Source organism: Zootoca vivipara, chromosome 2 (assembly GCF_965207765.1).
Source record: "Zootoca vivipara chromosome 2, rZooViv2.hap1.1, whole genome shotgun sequence".
NCBI lineage: Eukaryota > Metazoa > Chordata > Lepidosauria > Squamata > Lacertidae > Zootoca > Zootoca vivipara.
Window position 1 is genome coordinate 93,470,268 of NC_142584.1, and position 21,713 is coordinate 93,491,980.

Below are 21,713 nucleotides of genomic sequence, written 5' to 3' on the forward strand. Positions count from 1 at the left end.
AATCTGCCCCTTGGACCACTTATAAACGCCATCTCCAACTCCTCGAAAGATTCCACCAATGGTGTCTCCAAAAAATTTTACACTTCACTTGGGAAGACAGGCGAACTAATATCAGTGTACAGTACTCTATTCCGAACTTAAAAATGGAAAGCGTAACCTTTCCAAAGAGGTTTAAAGACTGTCTCAAGGCAAATCTTTAAAAATGTAGTACAAACACTGACAACTGGGAAACCCCAGCCTGCGAGCGCTCCAGTTGGAGAACAGCCGTTACCAAAGGTGTCATGGGCTTTGAAGAAACTCGATCTCAGGACGCAAGGGAGAAACATGCTAAGAGGAAGGCACACTTGGCAAATCCACACCGTGATCAACTCCCGCCTGGAAACCAATGTCCCCACCGTGGAAGGATATGTGGATCCAGAATTGGCCTCAACAGTCACTTACGGACCCATCGTTAAAACCGTGTTTATGGAAGACAATCTTACTTGGCTACGAGTGATCGCCAAAGAAGAAGAAGAAGAAGAATCTGCCGTGACAGTGTTTGCGCCTGTGTGCAGGGTCGGATTTAGGTTTGATGAGGCCCTAAACTACTGAAGATAATGGCCACTGGCGGAGGAAGAGGGGGGCAGGGGGAGCACACTGCCCCTGGCACCACGATCCTGGTGGGGTGCCATCGCTGCTGCCCACCCCCGCAGGGGGCACACCACGCCCCCGGGATGTGCGCCAGCCACGCCCACGCCTGCTCCCTGCCCCCAGTGCCGGAGCATGAAGCTCTGGCACTGGTAATGGGGCCCTTTGTATGTCCAGCTGTCCTTTGTCAACAACAAATTGTCACTGTTTTTGTGTTGAATATATGCTATATGGTAATTTATGGACCTAATAGGTATCTACACCCATTTGCACATAACAAAATATGTACATCATAGGAGCCTACACAACACAAAACACTGTTGCTGTATGTACGGTAGGTTTTTATTTTATTTGTTTTTTATCTTATATTTTGGAAATTACATCCAGTGTTTTTTGTCCTTTAAATTGGGGGGGGGGGCAAGAGTGTGGGGCCCTAAGCTATAGCTTGTTTAGCTTATACGTAAATCCGGCACTGCCTGTGCGCATATATTTCCATGTTAGAACGTACATTTACTTGCGTTTCTTTGGTAGGAGGAGTGTTTACTGTGGGATCGGCGCTCTTCTTGCAAGTTTTATTTCCTCAGCATCCCTATGATGGCCTTGCCTGCTTCCCCACTTCCGCCCATTTGCCCTTCTCACGGCAAATATATAAAGCTGACAAACCCATCGCCCACCCCACCCCACCCATTTGTGGCAACTGAACGCAACCCAGCCTGGAGCCGAGCAACCCAGCCCTTCCTCGTATCTGTGCACTTTACTGCGAGAGGGAATAGCCGCGCTACTACTTCTTGAGAGCGTGAGGGGAGGAGGCGCGCGCTTGTTTTGTGTTGTGTGTTTATGTGGCTGTTCCTGCGCGTGCACCCCCTGTCCCTCTCCCCCGACGGCAGCGTTGCTGGGTAGGTGGGTAAGTGACTCATCCTGCCTTTGAATGGCAGCCCTAAGCTTTATAATGGGCTGGAGCGGCCCCGGCTCCACTCCTCCTCCTCACCGTTCCTGCTGCCCTGAGGGGAGCCCTGAGCGAGGCTTAAGCGCGCGGAGAGCTGCACACGCAGCCCCGGGGAGAGAGAACAGAGGAAAACATGATGAGCCTGAGCTGCGTCCCTCTCCTCTTCCTGCTGCTCTCCACGGGGGATTCTGCAGTTATCACTGGGGTGAGAGGGGCAGCCTCTGGGGCGAGGGATTCTCGCCACCAAATAGACTTGGCAAAGGGGATGCGGCGGGTGGAGGGGTGAGACCTTGTACGAGAAAGGAAGGAATGGCGAGACACGAGTTAACCCCGACGGTTGGAGCAGGCGAGACAAGTGCGCGCTTGTGCGCCCTTTCTGCCATGAGCCTGGTGGCTATTTTGGCGGGAAATCCGGGATTAGCTGAAAGCAGCACCACCAGCCGAGACGGGGTGGTGGGTAGGCGAGTGCTTTAGAAAGTGCGAGAGGCAGGAATAGCTTTTAAGTGTGTTGTTGGGGGGGGAGGTGTTCTGTGGAGGAAAGGACCGACGAGGCGCGCTGCTCGGTTCTTTTCCAATTCCTGCGCTAGGGCATGGTGCGCGCCTGTGTCGACTCCCCACGCGCCTTGGGAGCTTTTGGGGAGGCGTTCGCCTGAAACGAGTTGCTGGGGTGAGGCGTGCCTGATCCTGAGGCTTTGCGTGCGTGCCTGGTGGTATCCGGCTGTTGTGGGGTGGGGGTGGGGTGGGGTGGGGATGGAGCTTGTCTCCTGGGGGTATTATGGCTTTTCTGGGGAAAGAGGATTGGGAGACAAAGGCGCGCTTATGGCAATCCCTCAGAGGATACTGAGGCAACTTGAGTCGCCTCCCACGCTATCTGCTTTAACTGGCTTGTTGTCTAATTTAAGGCTGGGGGGGGGGAGTTGGGAGCCAGCTGCCCTGCCGTCGCAACCTGTAACTCCAAAAGCTTCCCGCCTCCCCCAGCTGCGCCCAGTTTGGAAGTTGAGGCAACTGTGGAGAAACGTGTTGTTGTTGTTGTTTTTCCGGAGGTAAAACTACCTCCTGGATTTGATACTCCTGTGCTGAGTTCCTCAGAATCTCCCTTCCGCTGTCACATTTAATTTCTCAAGACAGGGGAGATGAGATGTTCACTCAGCTCCGGGAGAGATTCTTACCTATGTCCACCCCTCTCCCCGTTTCAAGGAGGCGTGTTAAACGATCCGCAACTCCCTGTTGTCTTGCCAAGAAACTTTTTATATACTGTAATCGATTCTGGGGAGGGAGGAAAAAGCCTGAGCAACACTTTGAAAGGTTCATTTTCTCTTAAAGGCTCCAACCAGGTATTTCAGCTTACAGAAAGACTTTGAAATCAAAGTGATTTTATAATAGCCACATTTCTCTGTGGCTGGAGGATGGATAGGCTGCAATACTTTTAGCTTTTTAAGATTTTCCCTGCTTCTTCCTCTGCTAAGGACTTGGCTATTCCTTACAAAGTGTCAATATTGACAGAAGTTCTCTAAATGCATTTTTTAAAACTGCTTTATTTAACAATTGTCTTGACTCTCTACTTTAACTACTCTGTTTCATCCCCGCTTTAGATTGGATCCATTGTGCCTTTGATCTTGAACCTGTTTAATTGAATCTGTTTTCCTCCTGCAGTTTGATTCCATTGTTTAGTTAGACACTCACTGTTAAGGTCCAGGTGACAGAAGGAAAGAGAGGAGCAGGGGCAGGATGGAAGCTAACAAGTTGCGAGACTTATATGACATACAGGCAGTGCTGATAGATTTCTAGCACCATGAAGGAAATTAGGCTCTATAACTAAATGCTGCACAGATTCCTTCATTCAGTACAAAATACAGCACTTAATAGCGGGTCTATTCAAAGGTGTGTGATGTGGCATTTTTGTTCTCCTCTGCAGTTTGGCACTTGGCTGGAACTTATGGCCAGACTCAGTAAAGGAGTACAGGAACAACCTCATGTCCAGTTCCTCTAATACTTTCTATTTTATATTACCATTGAATGATACTTTATTTTTACAGGTGTAAATACAATTTCAAAGAAATTAGCCACCTCTATATTCGGGTGCTGGCTTGTAAAAGAGATAATCCAGTTGTAGAAGCAGAGAGCGAATCTTGCGTACGACAGCAGCATGTGCAGGAATAATTTGACAAGAAACTGAATTGTATCCTAGAGCAAGGTTCCCCTGACTTCTCCATTTGTATTAATGAAATAATAAAAGGAACAACTGTAATTTAGAGTAATATTTGTGTTTGTGATAAATATCTCTTTTCTTTCTCCCTGTTAAATATACACTATCTGTTTAATGCTTGAGGGCAGTCTAAACAGATATGCTGATTTCTGAACATATCATGTTCTTAATGCTTACTCAATCAACCTGCAGCCTACATGCTGCTTAAAGACTTCGGTAATTCAGGGGTATATAACTGGTGACTGGGAGCGGCCACCGAGACCACATAACACCGGTCCTGAAAGACCTACATTGGCTCCCAGTACGTTTCCAAGCACAATTCAAAGTGTTGGTGCTGACCTTTAAAGCCCTAAACGGCCTTGGGCCAGTATACCTGAAGGAGCGTCTCCACCCCCATCATTCTGCCCGGACACTGAGGTCCAGCTCTGAGGGCCTTCTGGCTGTTCCCTCGCTACGAGAAGCCAAGTTACAGGGAACCAGGCAGAGGGCCTTCTCTGTAGTGGCACCCACCCTGTGGAACGCCCTCCCACCAGAGGTCAAAGAGAACAACAATTACCAGACCTTAGGGAAGCTTTTAATGTTTGATGGATTTCTGTATTTTAATATTTTGTTGGAAGCCGCCCAGAGTGGCTGGGGGAACCTAGCCAGATGGGCGGGGTATAAATAATAATATATTATTATTATTATTATTATTATTATTATTATTATCTTAAATAAATAAATTCCAAAGAAAGCCCCTCTTTTGTCATCTTTCCGCAGGGCCTGCAAGACAGAGCTGTTCCGCCTGGCCTTTGGGTTAGACTCAGCCTGACCCCTGTGTTTTCCTCCCTCATGGCTTGGATTTATGGACTACTTGAAATGAGGCTGCATTTTAAATTTTAATACTGTATTTTAATCTGTATTTTAATTAATTGTTTTTATGTTATATTGTGGTTCTGTTGGTGTGAGCCGCCCTGAGCCCGGTTTTTGACTGGGGAGGGCGGGGTATAAATAAAAATTTATTATTATTATTATTATTATTATTATTATTATTATATTTTAAATCTGTTATTTTTCATAATGAAATGGTTTGAAGCTTACCTTCTTGTCCTTCAACTCGAAGCAATTAGGTAGCATAAGCCCTCCACATACTGGGAGTTATCCTGAGAGGAGGTGTGTAGGGACCGGACCTCTGAGAACATCTTAAGATGTGTGAGGAGGCTCCTCAGTGGCCTTGAGACAGAGGGAGGGGAGAAAGTAAACAGACCAACCTACCCATGGCATCCTAGGAAAGGAAGAGACACCTGAAGTCACGGCTATTCTTCTAGAAAAAGAGATGTCAGAACTCACCATGAATGCCAACCTCCTCTTAAAATGGAAATGGCATCCACCTGAGAGGTGGTGGTAGCCAACTGAGAGGTGCCAGAACTGAGTTACGCCAAGTTCTGGCTGAAAAAAGCCCTGCCTGGACTAAGTAGAAAGGGCAAGATGAAAAATTGACAAGGTCAAGAAAAGGACTTTTCATCTACTGCTTTTAGCCTTTTCAAATTACCCGCCTGGTCTCTATCAGAAAGCAGAGAATTTACATGGCAACAAATCTGAAGTGAAGAGCTCTGTCTGGTAGTTTATATTGTGTGTTTTTAAAAAACAAAAGATAAAGTAAAAGTGCAGCAATTCTTGCACACATAGGGATGTATCTAGGATTTAACTCTGTCCTACAAAACAAACTACCGTAGTGAATAGAACTAAAATTTCTACAATGTTAAGAATATATATGAAACATTAAAATATGAAAATAGAATGATACCAACTAAAATCCAGTTAATATTTCAGTGTTTAGCAATTAATATTTTATACAAATCTTAGGAATTGGTTTTGCATTTCCTTCCCTGTTGACATGTAAACTAACATAACCTTGTGCCTCATCTCTATATTCAAAATGAAATTGTAGTAATGACTTTGAATATTACCATACAACTAGTTTTTAAAGCTACCATCTATTATGTAAATATGTACTTTGATATCAATTTTCTTATTAAAATTACATAATATTTATGCAGTAGAGTATAATTATATTCATAATGAAATATTCTAAAGTGAGCATTTGTTTCAGTGGACAGTAATGTTTCCCTCAGAGCCATTATCTGTTCATAAACACTTTCCTGTGAATCTGCTTATTTATGATCCCATTGCACAGCAGAATCTTATAGAGCTTTACAGTCCAAGTATTTGAAATGAAACAAAAGCAAAGTTATTTTGCAGTGCAGTCCTAACCATGTCTTCTCAGAAATATGTCCAACTAAATTCAGTGGGATTTACTGCCAGGTAAATGGGGTTAGAACTATAGCCTGAATGTATTCCTTGATTTCACTAAGGCAGGTGTGGGGAACCTTTGGTCCTTCAGATGTAGCTGACCTCCAGCTTCCACCATTGCTAACCATTGGACATGTCTGCTGTGGCTGATCAGAGTTGCAGTTCTTCAGCATTTAAAGAGCCAAAGGTTCTCCACATCTGCACTTAGGGCATTTTCACAAACCATTCAAAATCCACTTTGGCATTCAACTGATCTTAGTCCAAACTTAGCATACTCATCACCTTTGTTTTCAAGTGAAGTTTCTACTATGAAGTTGTTGTTTTTTATTTTAAAATGATAGAAGATAAAAAAATATAGACAGTCTATACTCAGCCTGTCAACATCATACAGACACAGAGGCAGGTGCATTGTCTCAGCTGTAAAGGGACCCCTGTAAAGGGACCCCTGACCATTAGGTCCAGTCGTGACCAACTCCGGGGTTGCGGCGCTCATCTCGGGTTATTGGCCGAGGGAGCCGGCGTACAGCTTCCAGGTCATGTGGCCAGCATGACAAAGCCGCTTCTGGCAAACCAGAGCAGCGCATGGAAACGCTGTTTACCTTCCCGCTTGGAGCGGTACCTATTTATCTACTTGCATTTTGACGTGCTTTCGGACTGCTTCATGCTATTGTCATGACCACGGAATTCATCAGCACTCCAGATACAGAGCTGGAGGCCGCAGATGCATCAGCTAAGCAGCCAAGTTGAGGGTTCCAAGCTTCCTACTCATTTTCAGAAGGCCATGGCACCTGTCAGAAACCCACAGAAGGAATTCTCATAGCTGTAGGACTCAAGTCAGGATCCTCACAAGTGCCTTCCCTGAAGAACCTGATACCTGTCACTGCACTTCACTGGTCTTGCAGTACAGGGAGCACACCTGGAGGGAGGCTGTGGGATGCAGGAGAAGTGCCCATCTTTTGGGCCAGAGAGCTGGCCCTTTTAATACTCTAAAGTTCATTCTTATGGTGGTTTTAGGTGACACGTAGTATCTGTAGGTGGCCAGCAGTGTCATGCTCCCTCTTCACGGATCTTTGTATACAGAAGCTGGCTGCTCATGCACAACTATGTATGAGGATCTGTCCAGGGAAAGTGACCTTTGGGGAAAACAAGGTGTCTGTAATCAAACAGCACAGGAGTAGTATACTCCAACTCACCTGCCACGGGAGCCAGCATGGTGTAGTGGCTAAGAGTGGTGGACTCATAATCTGGTGAACCAAGTTCGCGTCCCTGCTCCTCCACATGCAGCTGCTGGGTGATCTTGGGCTAGTCACACTTCTCTGAAGTCTCTCAGCCCTACTAACCTCACAGAGTGTTTGTTGTGGCGAAGGAAGGGGACGAGATTGTTAGCAGCTTTGAGACTCCTTAAGGGGAGTGAAAGGTGGGATATCAAGTCCAAATGCCTTCTCCTCCTCTTCTTTTTAGCATGGATTTGCCTAACAGGCATTAAATCACCAGTCCATAAGCAAACATTCACAGTACAAAGACTTTTTATTTACAAATTAAAAGGGAACTAACAGTATGGAAGAGGCAAGCGTGAGAGACAAACACGCAAGAGACTTTAGAGCTTGGATGAATCCCCATTTTGTCTGAAGGTTCTCCTGAGTAAATTTTGATATGAAGTATTAACCGAATATTTTGGGATAGGATATTCAATATATTTAACATTTGATGCCTGCCAGTCTTTGATAGTTGACATGTCATGGTATTTAGTATAACTCTGCTCAGCATTAATGCCTCAGATTGTTCCCTGATAAATTGTGGCCTATGTGTGTCACAAATGAATAAATATTCTAGGAATCTTCTTTTCAAATCCATTTTACCAGAAATTATAAGATATACAATCAATGACTTTAGGCTGCAATCCTATTGTCACTTACATGAGAGTGAAATCCATTAAATTCAATGGTACTTCTGAACAGGAATGACTGGGATTGTATTGCACATGTTGTTTTTATGGAAGTTGTAATTTATTTTCTTGAATTTCTTGTGGTTTTGTGTAATTTTGTTCTTGGCATTCTTAGATTTTTGTAAATCACTGCATACTGAAACTTGCGTGAGCAAGCTTGATTTACGAAGAGCTTCAGTTAATATCCAGAGAAACAAGCTCCAATGACTTGTTCCATTTTTAGCTACAGAGTTATGCCTGCTATAAATAAATCAAAACATTAAAAGTAGTCTAATAGAAAGAAAAGGGGACTTCTGCTGTTGTTGGACCGGATTAATAATGTTTTTGTGTCTCAAGTGATTGCAGGCATTCTGGTGGAGATAAGACAGATCTTACCTCTGCCTGAACATTGAGACATTGTATTGTTAAATATCACAAATATTTGCTCTGCTATTCAGTGGCATAAGAGCTAATATAGAACCTCTTGCCATGCATGTTTATTTCGGCAACAAAATAATCATTCAACCCATCATCTCATTCTGTCTGGCACCATTCATGGTATAAAATAATTTAGTGGCCTGGATCCAACTAAATAATCCCCACTGGTTTCAGTGGAGCCTTTGTGGCTGACTTTAGCTGCTGGATCCAGGCCACAGGTAATCTTTACTTGAACTGATGAGGATGGTGGTGGGAGGAGAGACAGCATGTGACATTTGATATGTAGGTTCCAACATCTAATTACTAAATTTAAGGATTTTTAATTTAAAGAAACAAACAAACTTGCTTCAGCTTCTAATGGGCTATATGACCATGTGAATCTCAAACCCCACCATTTCCTTGTGTTAGCAAAGCCTCTTGAAAATATAGGCTTTTAGGTGTACAATAAGATAATGGGGTAGTTGTTGTTGTTGTTGTTGTGTTGTTGTTCAGTCATTTAGTCGTGTCCGACTCTTTGTGACCCCATGGACCAGAGTATGCAGTTTGGTCAGACTCATGTTGGTAGCTTCGAGAACACTGTCCAACCACCTCGTCCTCTGTCGTCCCCTTCTCCTAGTGCCCTCAAACTTTCCCAACATCAGGGTCTTTTCCAGGGAGTCTTCTCTTCTCATGAGGTGGCCAAAGTATTGGAGCCTCAGCTTCACGATCTGTCCTTCCAGTGAGCACTCAGGGCTTATTTCCTTCAGAATGGATAGGTTTGATCTTCTTGCAGTCCATGGGACTCTCAAGAATCTCCTCCAGCACCATAATTCAAAAGCATCAATTCTTCGGCGATCAGCCTTCTTTATGGTCCAGCTCTCACTTCCATGCATCACTACTGGGAAAACTATAGCTTTAACTATACGGACCTTTGTTGGCAAGGTGATGTCTCTGCTTTTTAAGATGCTGTCTAGGTTTGTCATTGCTTTTCTCCCAAGAAGCAGACGTCTTAATTTTGTGGCTGCTGTCACCATCTGGAGTGATCATGGAACCCAAGACAGTAAAATCTCTCACTGCCTCGATTTCTTCCCCTTCTATTTGCCAGGCGGTGATGGGACCAGTGACCATGATCTTAGTTTTTTTGATGTTGAGCTTCAGACCATATTTTACTCTCTCCTCTTTCACCCTCATTACAAGGTTCTTTAATTCCTCCTCACTTTCTGCTATCAAGGTCGTGTCATCAGCACGATGGGGTAGTAGTCCAGCTTATTTTTAGTAATTTTACTTATCTAATACTGCGTGTCTGTTTATTATGTTTAAGGCTTGTGACAGAGATCTACAGTGTGGTGGAGGCATGTGTTGTGCTGTTAGCCTCTGGATTCGGAGCCTGCGGATGTGCACACCAATGGGAACCTTGGGAGAAGACTGTCATCCTTTGAGTCATAAAGTTAGTATTTTTTTCCTGGTACCTTGTGTGATACCGTAACTGACAGGGTAGAAGGAAATATGAATATGTTTTGTTGTGAGTCAAACTGCATAAAATATTATCCATTGCAAAAGTGCAAGAACATATACTTTACAGAGAAAGTTTTCTTTTTATGGAAACAGCATCATAATAACATACGCAAATAAATATATTACTGTCAGTGTTATTCTGTAAGAGGTCTTAAGGTAAAAAAAATAAAGTCCAATGCTTTTCTTTCAAATTACAGAATATAAGCATCTTAAAACTATCCTTATACTCTTGTTTCTTATAAGTGATCATTCAAACCCTGCTGATTTCCAGAGCTATTAATAGTTTGAGTAAATTGTTCAGATAATCAAAGTACCTCATTGCTTCCTTCCAGAGGTTTGAATCCAACGTTGTTTGAGTAGTCTTCTGATCAGGTACCTTTCTCTCATCTCCTCTGCAGCCCTTCTCAACCCTCTAGGGCAGATTTTAAGGGTACACAAGGGCGATTTGGGGTGGGCGGTGGGGCATCGCACATGTGACGTCAGAAGGAGCCAGGGGCAGAGCTGAACATGGCAGTCACGTGGCATCAGTGGCTGGTGGCTCTTCCTCCACCACCTCCTGGTGCTGCCACCTGCAGGAAGATGCTTCAAACTTCCTTCCCCTCAGCGGCAGGAGGAGGAGCTGGCCACTGGAGCCACACTGCACTGCTCTATGCTTTTCGAACACCCCAAAAATATTCAGGGAGGCCAAAAGAACTCAGCCCCGGGTGCCAGATGCGGCCCAATCACCTTCTAAATCCAGCCTGCAGACGGTCCGGGAATCAGCGTGTTTTTACATGAGTAGAATGTGTGCTTTTATTTAAAATGCATCTCTGGGTTATTTGTGGGGCATAGGAATTCGTTCTTTTCTCCCCTTCAAAATATAGTCCGGCCCTCTGCAAGGTCTGAGGGACAGTGGACCAGCCCCCTGCTGAAAAGGTTTGCTGACCCCTGCTTTATGGCAATACTCTGTTCCTAACCATATCCACATTTCACTATTGCATTGTGCACTTATACAGGGTGAGTTTTTTAAAAGAGGCCCCGTGGAACATGCTTACTCTGTATCCACGGGGCCTCTTTTAAAGGACTCACCCTGTACCTACTGCAATGCTCCTATGCCCCACAAATAACCCAGAGATTGATTTTTCTTCATATCGTTGTATCTGGGAGACAACGGACGGGATAGTCCATAAAGCTCCAAGAAGGCACTGCCATCCTTTTTCTCCCCTAAATAAGTTCATGCTCATTCCATGCAATGAGGGGTGCAGCTATTACCTTTCTTCCAATTTCTTTCTTGGTCTGCTGTTAAAGAAGAAGCAGGGAAGAATGTCACTGACTGCGTATTCTTGAAAATCTTGGTATTATTTTGAATTGTTTCTAGCACTGGTTCTCGAAGTATTTACTGTTCTGTAAAATTAGTTCTTGCAATTTAGCCTTGAAGCTAGGGCTGCCATACGTCATATCCGGAATACTGCAGCCGATGTTCCTCAAAAATAGCTAAAAAATGTCCAATTTATTTGCAAAAAAGCTCATATTATCCTTGGGGTTACAGAAGACCATTCAAAGTGTCAAAACACTGACGTTCCCCATTTGTCTGCAGGTCAGGTACAAAGCAGACATATTCAATTTATATTTTCCCTCACTACCACACCACTGAGTTTAAACTTGATCTGCAAGGACAAGCCTAAATTGAAAAGCAATTTTGTCTTCATACTAGATTAGCCTTGAGTGCCCTTTGTTAAATCACACATGGAGAGCTTATAAAGTGGACCACCAACTGATATAAGCTGATCAGAGATCAGTAAAGGCATACTGCTTAAGTCAAAACACAGATTAAATGTTAGTCTTTCAGATAAGACTCAGTTGTAATTCATTTAGCCCTGCTACCACTTCTATAGATTTTTTTCCCTTTCCATTAAGGTGAATAAAATATTATTTGTGCAACATTTTATAAAGAAAAAATACACAACATGATGCTTTGACAATAATACTGTAATGCAAGAACAAAATGCATTGGTCTTTGAGAAGAAAATCTGACACACAAAAAAGGTTTTGTTGCCCTCAGTGTTATTCTGATGGGACTAGATACATAATTTTCCCGACTAATCTGCAGTAACACTATGAAACAGCATTATTGGCAACAGTTTTGTTTTTAGAGGAAAAAAATGCTGTGGGTGTATGATTTGGAGAAATGCATAACTCCAAGCCCATGGTTTTTAGCAAAAAGTAGGTAAACCATACTTGTAAACCATGTATCCTTCAAACATTGTTGGACTATAACTCCCATCAACCTCAGACAACATTGCCGGTGGTCAGAGATAAATCGTGTCCTCCCTCAAAGAGGGGTGAGGGGTATTGCGGTGAGACCTGGCAACCAAACCCTTGTGTTGTGGGTGAGTACGATTGGATAGCCACAACACCCAATTGGTAGGTCCCTTGATGCTGGGTTTAATCTGACCAATGGGACACTAGCCAAATGGATCAAGGGACCTATATGTTGTTGGATGATCCTATTGGAAGGCCCAATCTGAAGCAAGGTACCATATGTGGGATAGCAAATACCAACGCTGTGAAACTTTGGATTAGGTCTTTCCCGAAAGCGATACTCCCATTGGTACACCATAATAATATATACCAGACATATTGCTGTTTTGATGGTTGTGTACACAGAGGATCAGTTTCACATTATATAGTTAATAATAAACACCAAGAGAGGAAAACAGGTCAGTGCACCTGTGAGGAAGATGGAATATGTTTTGGGGGATCCCTTTGAACTAGTTAATATACTAGTGTGGAAACTTTAGTGTTAACTCACCTACTGTTGAGTTGTCTTCTTGCCTCCATTTCTTTAACATTAACTATTTGTTTCCAGATTCCATTTTGGGGGAAGAGAATTCATCACAGCTGTCCATGCCTACCTAATTTGTCTTGTGTCTGGGTTTCTCCTAGCAAATACAAATGTTTACCGGAATTCAAAAACGAAGATATCTTTTTCTAGCAAAAGCATGGGGAAGGATTCTGTGTCATTACTGTATTCCATGTATTAAGATCCTTACTTGTTATTGTGATGAAGTCATTTGTCACTGGAAATTTTCCAATATACTTTCTTGCATTGTTATCATTATCATTTTTATGATACCATAGTTCATGGCAGCCAAGATGTTTTCAGCTGGACAATTTCAGGGAGTTCTTCATATTCTTAACAGCACAAGCTAATATGTGCTGAAGTAGACCTGTACAACTTGAGACTTTCCACTTCAAACATAGCACATCAGCCATGTGTGGCTGACTACCTGAGGCTCAATAAACCTCCTATTTGTGTAGCCTACAAAAACAGGTAACAAGAAGAAACTGGCAGGCCCCAATGCATCATTGCTGTGTTGCATTTGGCATAGATCACAAACTGTGTACTGTAGACTTATACAGAAGGAATAGTACAGATAGCTCCTCTCTCCTAAAATCTGGCCTGCTGAAGGATGACCAGGTTAGCCATCTAGAAAACAGATGCCCATAATTACCAAGTCAGTTTACATAAATTTGCTCAAGATTTTTCTGAATCTACTAAGATTGAATTAAAGTATTTTGCAATATAGGGCTAAGAACAAGACAATTTGTTAGACTATGATAATCCAGGTACATATTTGTTGTAATAATTATACTATTTTAGATTAGATGTTATTTAAAAATGACAACCTGCACCAAAGCATTTAAGTTGTAAAAAATACTGTTTAAAATTAATACATTCTGAGTATGAGAAGAGAAAAAATTCTTTTTGTTTTATTTGGCATAAACTAGCAGCTTGTCAAATGATATTTGATGTGTACTTTATATATTTTTAAAAAAATTGGAAACGTTTATTTAATTAAAGTACTTGACTTGTTATGTAAATATATCAATATCACTATGTAATAATTCTGTATCAGAATAATGGTAGTACAGTATTTCTTTTTATTTAAAATTATATATTTATTTTTGCACTGTGGTCTTTGATTTATTCCAGTGAGTTATTGTTATCTATCAACATTAAATTGAGAACTTATGTGCGAAAGTATGCATCACTCAAGATTAACGTTACCATTAAATTTGACATAAGAACCTCCTATACAATTCAATGCTCCATGAAAAATTATAAAATGCCATAGAAGCTGTCTTCAGTCTTACTTTCTTTTACTTCTCCTTGTTAAATATAACACACACACAAAATTAACAAAGTAAGCCTATGAATGCTTATGAAGTAAGTCCCATTTCCTATATTCATAGCAATTCTATGTGTGGAAAGCTGGTGCAAAGTGTATCTAGACAATTGACATGCATTTATTTGCCTGAGTCCACAGTGTTAAGTAGCTAAGGCTGATCACATCAAGCACATTCTCTTTAGCTGATGTCAGTAAGGACCAGTTTATACCATCAGCATAACCATGAAGGGAAACAGCATTCCCTGAACTATATACACCATGTTTGGTTGCTGGTGGATGGCTGCATATTTAAATGCTTCCTTTAAAAAAAACAAAACTGGTATGTAGAGTGAGAAACACATGAGAAAAGTCTAGACTGAGCATTTCCAAGATACCTTTCTTTGTGTAGGACTGCATTTGTTGTGAGGAAGTTCCAGAAAATTTTAACATTAGATTCTGCTGACTGCATAAACTGAATGAGATGAGTGGGAAATTCATCACAACTTGACTCTGATTTCTCGTCCCAGTATATTTGAAGCACACCATGTCATGCATTTTAGGTGTATTTCTAATAAAAGAATGTTTGAAAATCCTTGGGTATTAGAAGTCAGCTTTAGACCAAGTATAGTAGAAGGACATGATTCCAGAAGCTGTGCAGGATAACCAACCATAGTTGTGTTGGGTGGTGACTTATAACCTTGTACTCCATAGCTTTTTCTTCCATTAGGAAACACTCCCAAAGTAATTTTGCTATAGCACATCAATATTAATTGTTCATGTTGCCACGTATTGTCTATATGAGTCACCCTGGAAATGTGTTCCCCAGATATACCTACCGGTACAGTACTTAGTAGATCCTTATTTAGTTTTCTGCTTAACTTCCCCCTCCCCTCACCAAAATGTGTAGATTTATGTAATAATGTAATGCAACCCAGTGAGGTCTTTCTTCAGCTTCTGAGATGTATGTTGTTTTCAGTATTATGTGAAGAAACCCAGAAGCACCAGTCTCCAATAAACCTTCTAAAGTGGAACGGCAATAAATTTGTTTTCAATTCATGGAGCTCTGAGAAGAGTTTAGCCATGTGCATTATTTCACATAGGTCATATTTTGTCAGAACTAAAGCTGCCTTTCATTAACCAGCAAGCTATTTTTCACACAGCCATTGGCACTTGACTATCAGGTCTTCATTGACCCATAGAACTCATCAACTGAAAGTATAAAAAAGAATGTATTGACCTTGCTGCCAGAACTCCCTAATTAGGAACAAATGAGAAAACAACATCACAGAATGAGGCCACTTCATGTGTGGTTCCTCAGCGATGGAAAACATATTTGCAGATTCACAATTAAAAACATACATTTGCTGCACACATGTATGTAAGTTCATGTAAAACATAAACCCAGACAACATTTAAAAAATAACATGAAACAATCTTTACAGCAATCTTTACTGGGTCTATAGGGACCCAGGTGGCGCTGTGGTTAAACCACTGAGCCTAGGACTTGCTGATCAGAAGGTCGGCAGTTCGAATCCCTGTGACGGGGTGAGCTCCCGTTGCTTGGTCCCAGCTCCTGCCAACCTAGCAGTTCGAAAGCACGTCAAAATGCAAGTAGATAAATAGGAACCGCTACAGCGGGAAGGTAAACGGCGTTTCCATGTGCTGCTCTGGTTCGCCAGAAGCGGCTTTGTCATGCTGGCCACATGACCTGGAAGCTATACGCCGGCTCCCTCGGCCAATAATGCGAGATGAGCGCGCAACCCCAGAGTCGGTCACGACTGGACCTAATGGTCAGGGGTACCTTTACCTTTACCTTTATACTTATGGCAAGCCAGATCTAGAAGGAGAATTCCCAATCTTCATTAAATTCTATAGTTGGGGTCAATAAAACATCAAAGCTGCAATGCTAATCTTTGCTCTCCTATAACTTTAGGAAACCGAGATCTGCTGTCTAGAAATCTGCTCAAAGATGCATCAGTGGCAACTACCAAAAGGAATCACCACTAATTAGAATTCTTCCATGACATCCTTATACCTCCATAACCTTCACATGGGAGTATTAGCCTTTGTCCCTTTTGAGCGGGACCCAGGTGGCGCTGTGGTTAAACCACTGAGCCTAGGGCTTGCTGATCAGAAGGCTGGCGGTTCGAATCCCTGTGAGCTCCCGTTGCTTGGTCCCAGCTCCTGCCAACCTAGCAGTTCAAAAGCACGTCAAAATGCAAGTAGATAAATAGGAACCGCTACAGCGGGAAGGTAAACGGCGTTTCCATGTGCTGCTCTGGTTTGCCAGAAGCGGCTTTGTCATGCTGGCCACATGACCTGGAAGCTATACGCCGGCTCCCTTGGCCAATAATGCGAGATGAGTGCACAAACCCAGAGTCGGTCACGACTGGACCTAATGGTCAGGGGTCCCTTTACCTTTACCCTTTTGAGCAACGCCCAGTATTAGCAGAAGATACACAATGGCTAGGCTTTTCACTCTACCCCTAAAGGTAAAGGGACCCCGGATCATTAGGTCCAGTCGTGACCAATTCTGCACTTTGATGTGCTTTCGAACTGCTAGGTTGGCAGGAGCTGGGACCGAGAAACAGGAACTCACCCCATCGCAGGGATTCGAACCGCCAACCTTCTGATTGTCAAGCCCTAGGCTCGGTGGTTTAACCCACAACGCCACCCGCGTCCTTGGTAAATTGTTCAGGGCAAATTGTTCAAACAATGGGTGGCAATGAGATTTGCTAATGAATCAACCACAGTCCATAATGTGGGCAAATATTCATTATATGGGATGCTTGGAAAGAACATGAACTACATTTTCCCATTTTAAAGCCATGATGTTTCGATTCATACTACAATACCATTTTGAAATGTTTTCCTTTTCTCCTTGCAGCCAAGTAGTTGGCGCAGCAGTCCTCAACCATTTTGCTGCCTGGTGATCCATTTGGAAATCCTAGAAACTGCTGTGGCCCCCACAAAAACCAATTTCACAGTCAAACGCCACCTCCAAAAACAGGGAGAACATCTTCCCCAAAACCAAAGCAGACAAAAAAGTAGGCACCTTTTCCCGCCCCAAAACCCAAGCAAACTCTGTAACTGAACCACCCCCCTAAAAGCCCCAAACCCTCATATGGGAGAGGTGGATTAGGTAGGGCCCCTGGCAAGGAACCAAGGGGGTAACTGAGGACACTGTAGTGCCCATGGGCACCATGTTGAGAACCCCAGAGTTATCAAATGTGAATTGGGTTCGTGTTTATTTTACAATTTCATCTTTTGCAACTTTAATGGCTGGATAATGTACTGCATTTGTCTTGGTAACTTTCCTTGTTTGTTTCCTATCACATACATGAGCTTTAAAATGGGGCTTCAACAGGATGAAGCCGCACATAGGAAGCGGCCCCATTAATTCCTTTTAAATCTTGCACCTGCCGTGACAAATGCTCAACTGACATACCTTTCTAGCTTACCAATGTTTTCACCGGAGTGTGTCCTTACAGAAGCAGCAGGTATATAACAATCAGGTTTTGCTAGTCAATCATCCTCTCAGCTTGGCTAGAAAGACAGAATTCTTCATTGTAGGATCTGTCCCCAGTGTGCCTCATCAAGGGACGTCTTACTAATTAGCCGCCTCATCATAGTAAGACATAGTGATGTGCATTTTGTTCCAAATAGGACCGCATTCAAAAGCCTGTAGCTTGCTTTCTTGCTCACACACACACACACACACACACACACACACATTTTTAAATACAGTGGTACCTCGGTTTATGAACACAATTGGTTCCGGAAGTCTGTTCATAAACTGAAGCGTTCATAAACTGAAGCGAACTTTCCCATTGAAAGTAATGGAAAGTGGATTAATCCGTTCCAGACGGTCCGCGGAGTAACCGTTCATAAACTGAAGCGAACTTTCCCATTGAAAGCAATTGAAAGTGGATTAATCCGTTCCAGACGGGTCCGCAAAGTACTTAAACTGAAGCGTTCATAAACTGAAACATGGGTGTAATTGGTTCCGGAAGTCTGTTCATAAACTGAAGCGTTCATAAACTGAAGCGAACTTTCCCATTAAAAGTAATGGAAAGTGAATTAATCCGTTCCAGATAGGTCCGCGGCGTTCATAAACCGAAAATTCATAAACCGAGGTGTCCATAAACCGAGGTTCCACTGTATGTGCATGTTACACAGGTGAGTGCTTTGCGGGGGAAACCCCAGAAGTTAATAGCTAAGAATACCTTCACTTAAACCATCTTTTAAACAAGACTTCTCTAGTATAAAGTAAGTGGTCTTGACAAAAAGGAACATGTTTTCCAGGAGGGGTTGTTAGTACAGGTGAAACTCAGAAAATTAGATTATCGTCGAAAAGTGCATTTATTTCAGTAATGCAACTTAAAAGGTGAAACCAATATATGAGATAGGTGCATGACATGCAAAGCAAGATATGTCAAGCCTTTATTTATTGTAATTATTTGTTGTTAGGTGGGTCAATTATAAATGGAATGTAATTAATGAAATGTAATAGCGATGTTTAGTTTTGTATTATTATAACTATTTGTTTTATTACTGTGGAATTTCCAAAAGAAAGCCTTTGTAAAAATTAAAAGAAAAATAAAAAATAATAAGTTGCATTACTGAAATAAATGCACTTTTCGACGATATTCTAATTTTCCGAGTTTCACCTGTATCACAAAAATTGGCAGGACAATGAAAAGCACATGAGAGAATTTAATATTCATATTCTTATGAACTACAGAGGCCAGCAGTTTGTGGTGTCTGTTTTTGAGAAGTTATTTTGATTGTAATAATAATAATAATAATAATAATAATAATAATAATAATAATAATATATTATTTATACCCCACCTATCTGGCTGGGTTTCCCAAGCCACTCTAGGAGAAATTGACAAGAAGCAAATGTTCAACTTCAACCTATGAAAGCACACGTAGGGACTATATTTTGTATGGATATATGCAGATGATCTATTTAGGAGGTGTGACAGACATTATTTATGGAGCAATTTACATTTCATGGATGTACTGTATTGGCAGGAACATTGTTTTAATGGGAGCAAGTACTTCATTATTCTGCATTCCTTTTTTCTATTTTAACAATGCCCACCCACTCACAGTCTGAGAGGAAGTAGGGAGAATGGGAAACAAACCTGATTTACCTGGAGGCCCCTTGGCCAACCTGCCCTAATTAAAAGTGCTGCAGATAGCAGGTGATGGAAAAAACCTGAGCCAAAGACCCCGAATAGCTGCTGCCTATAAACAATACTGGACCTATTGGCCATAGGTTGCAATCTATAACTGAGGTACAGATAAGGGGGCACCAGAAGGTGGGGGCAACATCATCTGCCAAGAAGACCATGTTCATAAGGAAGAGGTGCTGGCACATCTTCCTTCGCGTTTAAAAATGACCCCTCCCCCCCAAAAACCAAATAATTGCTTACAAGGGGGTTATAAGAATCGGCAATCACCACACCCAGCTTGGAAACAATTGAAATAGACGGCAAGACCTACCATAATACCAACAAACTGTTTCTTTGATTTACTTGTGCCACTGGTACTGCTCAGCTACTTCCTTCCCATCATCCTTCTTCTAGAGCTTGGGTGACAGGAAGGAACAAACTCAACATTTTGATGGAACGAAGTAATACTCCACTAAATCACTCCACTTTCTCCGACTGTCACAAAGCAGCATGCCTCCAAACCTCAAATCTTTCTTTCCTTTTCTAGCTAGGAAGGATCGTGATTTCCACCCTTTCTCTCACAAATGATAAGCTTTCGCTGAAGTGGCAAACCCTCTTCTCTGTGGTCATGGTTAATATTGTCCAAGGAAGAGGTACCCAGGGCCGTCTTAAGCATATCTGGCGCCCTGGTGCGACGATCCCTCCGATGCCCCCCCCTGCCCTGTTTCTCAGCACGGCGGGTGGGCAGGCGCAGCGCGGCACCCCCCTGGCAGCCCAGCGCCCTGGCGCATTGCGCCACCCAGCCTTGCCTTAGGGCCGGCCCTGGAGGTACCCTTTCCCAAAAATTAGAAGTTCAACAGCAAATGTAGTGCACACCGTTGCAAAGGGGGAAGGAAACAAAATTGCAAAGCCCACAGACCGATGGCACAACCGAATCCCTAATATTGAAGATCATAACTAAACAAAAGACACGTTTTATTTTTATCAACTAAGAACTGCTGTACCTCAAGGGCCGCCTCTCCCCATATGAACCGTCCCGGACCCTGCAATCGTCATCTGAGGCCCTTCTTCATGTGCCCTTTCCACGAGAAGTCAGGAGGCAACACAGGAACGGGCCTTTTCTGCAGCGGCTCCCCATTTGTGAAATGCTCTCCCCAGGGGCGCTCACCTGGCACCTTCCTTACATATCTTTAGGTGCCAGGCAAAAACGTTTCTCGATTAAACAACCAATCTATGGCCTTTTATGCTTGGGGGGATGTTATTGGTTTTTATCATGTATTTTGTGTTCTCATTTTGTAATTTTATGTAGTGAACTACCCTGTATTTTTCGGAAGAAAGGCAGTGTAGGAATTTAATAAATAATAACATCCCGCCTTTTAACCATTTCATGAGGCAGTAGATTTCCCACAAGGCTGTAAAACAGTACAATAACACACTTGTAGAATAGTACTGTTGATATGAACATATAGACAACCCAAGACATCAAAATGGGTTGCTACAACAATAAATCCCAGTTTGGCTTCTTCTCTTTCTCTCTCCTGTCAGCTCCTTCTGGATGTATACGTTCCTCTTTATCTTCTGGGTGTATACACTAGTGGCCAAAATTGTGGAAACCTTTTGGGAAAAGTGTATTTCCGAGGTTTGATGGCTCCTTTTTTTGGAGTAATACCATACCATAAAATTATGTATCAATGGAAAGATAATTTAGTGACGAGAAAAAGGAAACGCAACATGCTTAGGCTGATATGCAGCTTTCCACAATTTTGGCCACTAGTGTGCTTTCCTTTCCCTCCCTCCCCACAGGATCAGGTGATTAGGCCCCAGCAAGCTGCCTAGAAATCCACACCTTCCAAAGTTCCTCTTTCCCACAACAGTCAAAATCTGACCAAAGCATCTTTTCCTCTCTGATTGGTTGCCCTGAAGAGAGTTAACTTTCCGCACCTTCATGTCAACTTCTCCCCTAACAATTAATATGGCGGCTGTTGTGTATAAAGCTGAGGTAGCATTCAGTTCTTCTTTGCTCGCCTTCTTGTTGAGCTACATTAAAATGTTAACTTCTGCTATACCACTAAAGCTCATTCGTGTTTGTTCTTTTTTTAAAAAAAACAAACAAATCTGACGGTGCACACTGTTCCTGTATTTCCAAAAAGTAAGCTCAGCAAAAGTAGTTACAGTAGAAGAAGAGTTTGGATTTCATATCCCACTTTATCACTACCCGAAGGAGTCTCAAAGTGGCTAACAATCTCCTTTCCCTTCCTCCCCCACAACAAACACTCTGTGAGATGAGTGGGGCTGAGAGACTTCAGAGAAGTGTGACTAGCCCAAGGTCACCCAGCAGCTGCATGTGGAGGAGCGGAGATGCGAACCCGGTTCCCCAGATTACGAGTCTACCGCTCTTTACCACTACACCACACTGGCTCTCTAGAGTTAGCTTAGTGATATCTTTAGAAAC

General features: G+C 42.6%; 1 protein-coding gene across 2 annotated transcripts; it reads left to right on the plus strand.

Annotated features, from left to right (window-relative positions):
* Nucleotides 1-1,563: 1,563 nt before the first annotated feature.
* PROK2 (prokineticin 2) lies at nt 1,564-14,052 on the plus strand. Of its 2 annotated transcripts, XM_035108105.3 has the most exons (3): nt 1,564-1,778; nt 9,734-9,859; nt 12,776-14,052. In XM_035108105.3, the coding sequence occupies exons 1-3, from the start codon at nt 1,707-1,709 to the stop codon at nt 12,899-12,901; spliced, it is 324 nt and encodes a 107-aa protein (XP_034963996.1). In that variant the 5' UTR covers nt 1,564-1,706; the 3' UTR covers nt 12,902-14,052. The 2 variants fall into 2 exon arrangements, 1 of the variants encoding a protein (XP_034963996.1); XR_015948282.1 differs by lacking the exons at nt 9,734-9,859; nt 12,776-14,052 and adding an exon at nt 4,539-4,789.
* The last annotated feature ends 7,661 nt before the right edge of the window (nt 14,053-21,713 follow it).